Here is an 8,298-nt window from a genome sequence, read left to right as displayed (position 1 = left end):
GAGGGTAGCGCCGACTTCGCATCTCTCGTCGCTGTCACGGGAGTGGACGGTCGTTTCGCCGGATGATGAGGTGGTGATGGAGGAGGAGGAGGAGGAGGAGGAGGTGGATGACGACGCCATAGACCAGGAAGAGGCCGAACCAAAGCTGGAGGCAGAAGCCGTGGTGGTCGGGGCGAAGGGCGGCAGGAAGGCCGCTGAGGGATAGATGGTTAATCCGGAGTTTCCCAAGAAGAAGGTGGATGATGAGATGGTCTTGAAGAAGGAGATGGACGTGGATGTTGTTGGGTAGGAGGAGGACAAGTGTGAAAAGGCTGAGGCCGGAAGTTAGACGGCGTTGCAACACCCAGCAACATCCATGAAGTTGCCAATTCGTACGCCATTGCCAGGAAGAGGCGGTATATACATCCCGCCTTACATACGATGAACGCAGGTAGCGATACATGTCTGCTGTGGCAGGAATATTCAGAGTCTCGCGACTCTGATGGGTCCAGACCACCGTGCTTCCAGTAGAGCAGAGACCGCATCATATGGGCCACGGAGGCTTAGGATAAGCAGAAGTTTGCCGGCGGCCATATGACCCAAGGCAACATGTACTGTTCGACACTCATGTCGAGCGCACCAGCGGCGCAGCGCAACGATGCCCTCCCTGGTCATTGTGAGAACTTAGAAGTAACGTTGCAGCGACGAAGAGTGAGGTCAGAATTGCGGCGGACGGACGTTCCCGGCTACTTTATGACGTTCCCGGCTACCTTATCGATACCGCGGGCCGCCATTTTTTCGTCGACTTGGCATGTTGCACAGGAAGGCGCGATGGCGGTTGGGCGGCGAGGAGGAAATGGTATTGACATAACAGTCACGGTTCGCAAGTAGTCAAAATAGTAGTAGAGCCTCTGGGGCATCAGGCGCTGTCATATGAATCGGAATTACGGTGTAGAAAGTGCGTGGAGGCACGAGTTTGCACCAGAGACTTTTAGAAGTGTATCGAAGTTTCTATGGACTCAGCAGATCCTGTCTTAAAAACATTGTCTTTTCGCCGGCCAAACCTCTTTCTTCCACAACACACACCACACAACAACCTCTTTGATACTCCCCAAGTCTCACACACTCCCTTGATACCAATTCCCTACACTCGAATCACAACCACACATCATGGCCAAAGCCAGCGGACCCGCGATCGGTATCGATCTGGGCACCACCTACTCCTGTGTGGGCATCTTCCGCGATGACCGCATCGAGATTATTGCCAACGACCAGGGCAACCGGACGACGCCCTCCTTCGTCGCCTTCACAGACACCGAGCGCCTGATCGGTGACTCGGCGAAGAACCAAGTCGCCATGAACCCTTCCAACACCGTCTTCGACGCAAAGCGCCTGATCGGCCGCAAGTTCCAAGACGCAGAGGTGCAGGCAGACATGAAGCACTTCCCCTTCAAGGTCGTCGAGAAGCAGGGCAAGCCCAACGTTGAGGTCGAGTTCAAGGGCGAGAACAAGACTTTCTCTCCCGAAGAGATCTCCTCCATGGTCCTGACCAAGATGCGCGAGACCGCAGAGTCATACCTCGGTGGCACCGTCAACAACGCTGTCGTCACAGTTCCAGCATACTTCAACGACTCGCAGAGGCAAGCAACCAAGGACGCCGGTCTCATCGCTGGCCTGAACGTCCTCCGTATCATCAACGAGCCCACCGCGGCAGCCATTGCCTACGGTCTCGACAAGAAGACTGAGGGTGAGCGCAACGTCCTCATCTTCGACTTGGGTGGCGGCACATTCGACGTCTCGCTTCTCACGATTGAGGAGGGCATTTTCGAGGTTAAGTCAACTGCTGGTGACACCCATCTTGGCGGAGAGGACTTCGACAACCGCCTCGTCAACCACTTCGTGAATGAGTTCAAGAGGAAGCACAAGAGTAAATACTCCCAGCCCCTACCTTCAAATCAAAAGACAGATGCTAACAATTCTGCAGAGGACCTCACCTCGAACGCCCGCGCTCTCCGTCGTCTGCGCACCGCATGCGAGCGTGCCAAGCGTACCCTCTCCTCGTCTGCTCAGACATCCATCGAGATCGACTCGCTCTTCGAGGGCATCGACTTCTACACCTCCATCACCCGTGCCCGCTTCGAGGAGCTGTGCCAGGACCTCTTCCGTTCCACCATGGAGCCAGTCGAGCGCACCCTCCGTGACGCGAAGATCGACAAGTCCTCCGTCCACGAGATCGTCCTCGTCGGCGGCTCCACCCGTATTCCCAAGATCCAGAAGATGGTCTCCGACTTCTTCAACGGCAAGGAGCCCAACAAGTCCATCAACCCAGACGAGGCCGTTGCCTACGGTGCTGCCGTGCAGGCCGCCATCCTCTCTGGTGACACCTCCAGCAAGTCTACCAACGAGATCTTGCTGCTCGACGTTGCGCCGCTCTCCATCGGTATCGAGACCGCTGGTGGTGTGATGACGCCACTCATCAAGCGCAACACGACCATCCCCACCAAGAAGTCCGAGATCTTCTCCACCTTCTCCGACAACCAGCCTGGCGTGCTCATCCAAGTGTTCGAGGGCGAACGGGCTCGTACAAAGGACAACAATCTGATGGGCAAGTTTGAGCTCACCGGCATCCCACCTGCGCCACGAGGTGTTCCCCAGATCGAGGTTACCTTCGACCTTGATGCCAACGGAATCATTAACGTCTCCGCTCTCGAGAAGGGCACCGGCAAGACCAACAAGATCGTCATCACCAACGACAAGGGCCGTCTGTCGAAGGAGGAGATCGAGCGCATGCTTGCTGAGGCTGAGAAGTACAAGGAGGAGGACGAGGCCGAGGCTGCCCGTATCCAGGCCAAGAACGGTCTGGAGTCGTACGCCTACTCGCTCAAGAACACCCTCTCCGACTCCAAGGTCGACGAGAAGCTCTCCACCGAGGACAAGGAGAAGCTCAAGTCCGAGATTGAGAAGACCGTCGCCTGGTTGGACGACAGCCAGCAGGCCACCAAGGACGAGTACGAGTCCCAGCAGAAGGAGCTTGAGGCCGTCGCCAACCCAGTAAGTATTCCATGCAGCTAAGCCCTTGCACACGAAGCATATGCTAACGATGTGTCTAGATTATGATGAAGTTCTACGGCGGCGAGGGTGGTGGTATGCCAGGCGGTATGCCAGGTGGTGGTATGCCCGGCGGCGGCATGCCCGGCCAAGGCGGTGCCGCGGGCGGCGACGACGGCCCGACCGTCGAGGAGGTCGACTAAGCGCCTCGCCCGGACACGACATGATCCAGTCATCTGTGGGTGGCTTCGACCTTTAACTGACTTTACGATACCTTGGTTGCATGCATAGCACACTGGCGTTTAAGCTTAGATATGGGCTTCGGAACATGATGGGACCTTTCTATGATGAAGTAGAGAGATAAGAGACAAATGCTTTTGCACTTGCTGAAAGGTCATTGGTTTTCCATTTCCATTGCGTTCACGCTGCTCGTGGTATACCCTAAAAACATCCCCGTCTCCTCTCCCCTCACTATTCATTTCATTTGTTCATTAAATTCCTGCTCATCCTGTTCAGCGGTCTATAATCGCCACGATCGCAGGCACGTTCTGTCAGGCTCGCGAAATGGTCGAGACCGCGACTCCACCGCTCGACTCTCTCGCGTCGAGCACGCCTCGATACCGCACGCCGGGACGTCCGGCGCAATCTCAACAACACGTATGTGGAGCTACCGCGGGAAGGAGCACTTGAATGTTCGTCGTCAACGAAGTATTTGATGCCTTCGATAGGGCGAAAGGCATCACCATGATCCGCCCTAGCCGACGAGAAGACGTCCATCGGACCACTGTGCCGCCGTACTCAATACCGGGACGGGAAAATGGTGAGGCCAAGCCGACTTGAACGTTCAAGTGGGCAATACGATGTGGTCATGGAATTCTACCCCCTCGAATCCGAATAAAACCCACCCCCTCCTCCGTTCGTACATCAGCGACAGCGCTCCGCAGATCCGAACCCATGGCCCTGGGTACACTATCTAGGATCTCAACATTCCCGCCAGCGATGGTGGAGCGTTTGGCGAAGTCCTGGACGATGGAGGGAATGGAGGGGTGGTGGTTTGTGACGAAGGTGATGTTGAAGCGATCAGCGGTGGTGGCGTGAAGGTCGATTTGAGTGGAGGATGAGGAGGCGGTGGCTGGGGAGACGTTCGTGGTGGGTGGTTTTTCGTTGGGACGGGGTGGTGGCTGGCTGGCTTTTCGGGTGATGAAGATGGTCATGCGGAGGCCTGGATGGGTATTCAGGAGATCGTTCAGTTCTGTAAGCTCGGTGGCGAGCCAGAGCAGGTCGGCCGATTGCCGGATGATCCAGACGAAGTCGACAACCACGTTGGACACGAATGGCTGGTGCAGCGCCTCATGGATAATTGGGAGCGTGAAGGTGGACCCGGTGCCGCCAGCGACAGCAAGGAGATTCTCCGTCTCGCATCTGGGATAGCCGATGCCGTATGGTCCCGTTAGGATGACAGGGACTGTGCTCTTCCCTGCCAGTGCCGCGATCTGAGCTGTCTGCCCTTGACGCACCCGAACGATATAAGTATGATGCTGTATTCTCCTCCCAGGATCCGGAACCGAAGACGGCGTGAAAGGATGCGACTGCCATATACTCAAGCCAGGGAAGCAGTCACCAGAACGCAACTTCTCTGACTAGATGAGGCCGCACATGCCTTGTGCGCGATCTCGGTCCTCACCTCGCGACAGTACCACTACATTTACTCTACCGTCTCTCGTCAGCCACGCCGACGGTCTCTTCTTTTCTTCTGGATACTTGCGACGATGCCTTCTGATGTTCCCCTCGCAGATGAGTTGGAAGATCTAGCGGCCGCCAACACCATCTGCGCTCTTGCTGAATTCGATGACCACGTGAGACCGGATGCTGGGAGCTTGTGGCCTGAGTACTTAACAAATCTGAAGAACGCCATCGCATCGGCAGCTCCATATCTCGACGACTCCGCCACCATTGATGCTATCAATGAGATGGTTGAAACTTGTGCAGAAGATGTATCGTTGAGAACTGCGTCGTCACCACCATCACCACTCGACTCGCATGGATATACCAGCTTCGGTAGCACACGGGACGATGACATATGGGCCGGTTTTGTGACAGCATGCGAGTCCCGGGGAGTCCTCAAACATCAACTGGTGAAGTTCTCTGGCCTGCTCGATGCGCCTGCTATGTTCGAGCTTCATTATCCTCCGGAACGAGTGAACGAAACTCGGTTACTGTCGGTCGTCGAGCAGCGTAACAGTTGCCTCTATCTTTACTTCTCGAAGCTCGGTCTGTCAATGAAGAATCCTGAAGCCAACATCTGCTGGACCGAGCGATTTTATGCAAAGACCAGTACCGTAGCGCGGGAAATGGATGCAGCGCGGCCCTATCGTGCTGTACACGAAAACGAGTTACTCGTTGAGAACGAACGACTTCGAACCAGCATGTCCAGGCACTCAAGATACCGAGTGAAAGTCGTCGTCACTGAGGTCACCGTCAAGGAAGACATTGAGCGCGCACAGAAGGACAAGGACATCCTGTTTACCCTGCCAACTCGCGACAACGATTGGGTCCCGATCTACAATCAGCCATAGCATGGCTGTTTTAACCACAAAGAACGGCGACTGCACCTGTACTGCTACCATTCGGAAGCCATTCTGAGGGGAAATCTCTCGGATCGATTTCTCCTTCTTGCCGATGATATAATCAACACTTTTGCTGCCGTCGCTGGAGTCAAAACCGTTCGACGCGATGGGTTCAGTAATTTTAAGAGAAGCAATGTCACCTCGATGACCATTTGGTCGGATGGATCCCAGCGGAACCGATCTGCTTTGGACACGGTCCTAACGATGCTTTATATTGAGCAAAACCATTCCATCGAGTTCACCAGGGGACAACTGCCCCAACAGCTTGTCCACTATGCCGAACAAGAAGGTCTGCACATCGTCGAGAACGACAAGAAGTCACTCGTTGCGCAAATCCAGCAACATATGGCCATCAAGGGCGGTATGAGGGCTGTCGACAGGAGAATGCCCGATGGTACGCCGTTCCTCCACGCAATCGGCGCTCGTGGCCGGCAGACGCAAGCCGCAAACAATTTCCCCCAGCTACGCACCATGCACGAAGAGCAAGTCGTGCTTGGCTGGCCTGTCCTAAGTCGTGGTCGTGAATCTCAGGAAGCTTCTGGCTGGGCCGCGTTGCGGAAGACTGTCGCTAACAGGGTGGCGAAGTATGAAGAACACTTGCAGAGGGATGTTGACAATGTTGTGGCGAAGAAACGCAAATCAGTCGAAGGCGCCATTTACTCGTCTTCACCACCGCGGAAGCAGAGGGCTGCCGAAACCAAACCTCGCAAGCAGAAACAATTTGGCGAAAAAACCTGCTCGACCTGCGGAAAGACGTTTCCAAACCAATCCAAATTGGACATACATGCGACAAGTCATACTCAAGAAAAGCCTTACGCCTGCCCGGACGAGTCTTGCAGCGAAACCTTCGGCACAGAGACAAATGCCAACAACCATTATCGCAGAAAGCACACAGACCTTGCGAAGACGTTGTGTCCTACGTGTGGGAGGACGTTCTCAAACAAAGACAACATGAAGAGACATCGGAAGTCCAAGCATCCTTCAGCTTGAAGTGGGTGGGTGCGGATTTTGTTCGGTATACAGTTACAATATCGTCGACAGCGTGCAGTGAAAAAACATCTCAGTGCAATGAGAAGCGCGCGTATCTCGAAAATCGCGTCCGCTCACTCATCTCCACTGCTCTCACCCACCTCTTCATCTTCTCTCCGGCGCTTGGCCAGAATATTCTCCCAATCCCGCGCAAACTCCCTCAGACCTTCACCACTCTGGCTCGCATCCACGACATCCTTTGGCAGCTTATGTGCGCTGTACTGCGGTGTGCTGAAGTTGTAGGCCTCCGGGTCCGTCTTGCTGATCAGTCGCAGCTCCGGCAGCCAGATCTCTTCGTCTGCATCTGACGATGTGTCAGAGTTGTTGTCTGCTTCATTGTCGTCGAGCTCGTCTTGCTCTGCGGCCGCGATCCTCAACTTGCTCAGCAGCTCGGCGTAGCCCTTCGAGTCGCCATTGATCGGTAGTCTGACGAAGTCCGGCATATCGTCCATCGTTTCCTTTGGTGGCTCGGGCATGGTCAGTATCTCCAGCCAGCCGAAGAGAAGTGGATCTGTCCTCGGCGCCCACGGGTTGAAGTCGACAAGCCATACTCGGTCGTATGGCGCCGGCACATAAACATCAAAAGTAAAGTTCTCATCTGGAAACGTATCACGAAGTCGCACATCGAAGAACTCCTGGATCAACGAGCGCAGCTTACCACTCAAACCAGACAAGAACTCGAAGTGGTTGAGATCCCGCTGGCACATGCATAATAGTCGTCGACCGCGCACGAAGCAGCGAAATTCGACTGATGGGTTCCACTGGCCAACGGCTTTGCGTAGTACCAAGTGGTACGGGATCGTGCTCTGTGTCAGCGTCGAGCCGGGCGAAGCGACAGTGTCGTCGAAAGCGTGTTCGAGGTCATGCGTGACGAAGTCGGAACTCTTGAGTAGTAGGTAGATCTCGTTCGGCGTCCGACATATCATCGTATTGGCGTTCATCCAGGTAGCGTCCTTGGGAGCAGACCAGTTCAGCTTTGGTGCCACCTCGCCACCTAGCTCCGCGATGGTGTTGGCGATCGCAGTATGAATGTTGCGCCACCCTGCCAGGACATCTTCGCTTTCATCATCGGAGTCGTCTGGCGCATCTGGATTGTCCGATGCAGAGAAGACGCCGCTGTCTGTGTCTGACCACTGGGGAGGTTGGTCGTCATCTTCTGGTGCCAGAACGATTCCATCGGCGCGTAGGTAGTCCAGAAAAGCCTGATTGAGCGGGATCAAGCGAGCTTTCGGTGTGATGCTGCGATACTTTGCGTGCCAGTAGTGGTATGAGCAGTGGAGTATGTGCTCTCGAGTCACCGGTGGAAACGGGAGCTCTGTCATCTCGGACGAGCCGTCGTCGTCGATGGCGGCGGGCATGTTGATGGTGGTGTGGGTAAGTTGATGCTCTGCGTAAATTGGCTGTATGGATGAGTCAATTCAACTGTCGGCGTACAAGTCTAGTACGCATGCATCGAAATGTAGAGGGGATGAACAGGTCTTATAGCCAGTCGCACATGGCTCATCAGCAAAGTTCACTTTCACATGCCCGGCACCAGCCGACGCTAGTAGAACCTCATGTCCCCCACTAATGTTTGCAATCTAGGTCAGCACCCCGACCACGACATCCCGAGCAA

General features: G+C 55.1%; 5 protein-coding genes across 5 annotated transcripts; 3 read left to right on the top strand and 2 right to left on the bottom strand.

Annotated features, from left to right (window-relative positions):
- Positions 1-1,149: 1,149 nt before the first annotated feature.
- On the top strand, positions 1,150-3,230 carry SSA2 (Hsp70 chaperone; the record flags this gene model as incomplete). The annotated part of the gene is made up of 3 exons (XM_064807825.1): positions 1,150-1,906; positions 1,964-3,030; positions 3,090-3,230. The coding sequence occupies 3 exons, from the start codon at positions 1,150-1,152 to the stop codon at positions 3,228-3,230; spliced, it is 1,965 nt and encodes a 654-aa protein (XP_064654100.1).
- A 663-nt stretch (positions 3,231-3,893) lies between these two features.
- On the bottom strand, positions 3,894-4,623 carry LTR77_010606 (uncharacterized protein; the record flags this gene model as incomplete). The annotated part of the gene is given in 2 exon segments (XM_064807824.1): positions 3,894-4,525; positions 4,545-4,623. 2 exon segments carry the CDS (start codon positions 4,621-4,623, stop codon positions 3,894-3,896), a joined length of 711 nt encoding a protein of 236 aa, XP_064654099.1.
- Positions 4,624-4,796: 173 nt separating this feature from the next.
- LTR77_010605 (uncharacterized protein) lies at positions 4,797-5,603 on the top strand (the record flags this gene model as incomplete). Its single annotated transcript, XM_064807823.1, has 1 exon — positions 4,797-5,603. The coding sequence occupies one exon, from the start codon at positions 4,797-4,799 to the stop codon at positions 5,601-5,603; it is 807 nt and encodes a 268-aa protein (XP_064654098.1).
- A 157-nt stretch (positions 5,604-5,760) lies between these two features.
- LTR77_010604 (uncharacterized protein) lies at positions 5,761-6,644 on the top strand (the record flags this gene model as incomplete). The annotated part of the gene is made up of 2 exons (XM_064807822.1): positions 5,761-5,769; positions 5,826-6,644. The coding sequence occupies 2 exons, from the start codon at positions 5,761-5,763 to the stop codon at positions 6,642-6,644; spliced, it is 828 nt and encodes a 275-aa protein (XP_064654097.1).
- A 113-nt stretch (positions 6,645-6,757) lies between these two features.
- LTR77_010603 (uncharacterized protein) lies at positions 6,758-8,041 on the bottom strand (the record flags this gene model as incomplete). The annotated part of the gene is made up of 2 exons (XM_064807821.1): positions 6,758-7,281; positions 7,342-8,041. 2 exons carry the CDS (start codon positions 8,039-8,041, stop codon positions 6,758-6,760), a joined length of 1,224 nt encoding a protein of 407 aa, XP_064654096.1.
- Between the last annotated feature and the right edge of the window lie 257 nt (positions 8,042-8,298).

Source organism: Saxophila tyrrhenica (genome assembly GCF_035928015.1).
Source record: "Saxophila tyrrhenica strain CCFEE 5935 chromosome Unknown scaffold_24, whole genome shotgun sequence".
In the NCBI taxonomy this organism is placed as follows: domain Eukaryota; kingdom Fungi; phylum Ascomycota; class Dothideomycetes; order Mycosphaerellales; family Extremaceae; genus Saxophila; species Saxophila tyrrhenica.
The sequence above is the reverse complement of the archived record's forward strand: the minus strand, read 5'-3'. Positions and strand labels throughout refer to the sequence as shown.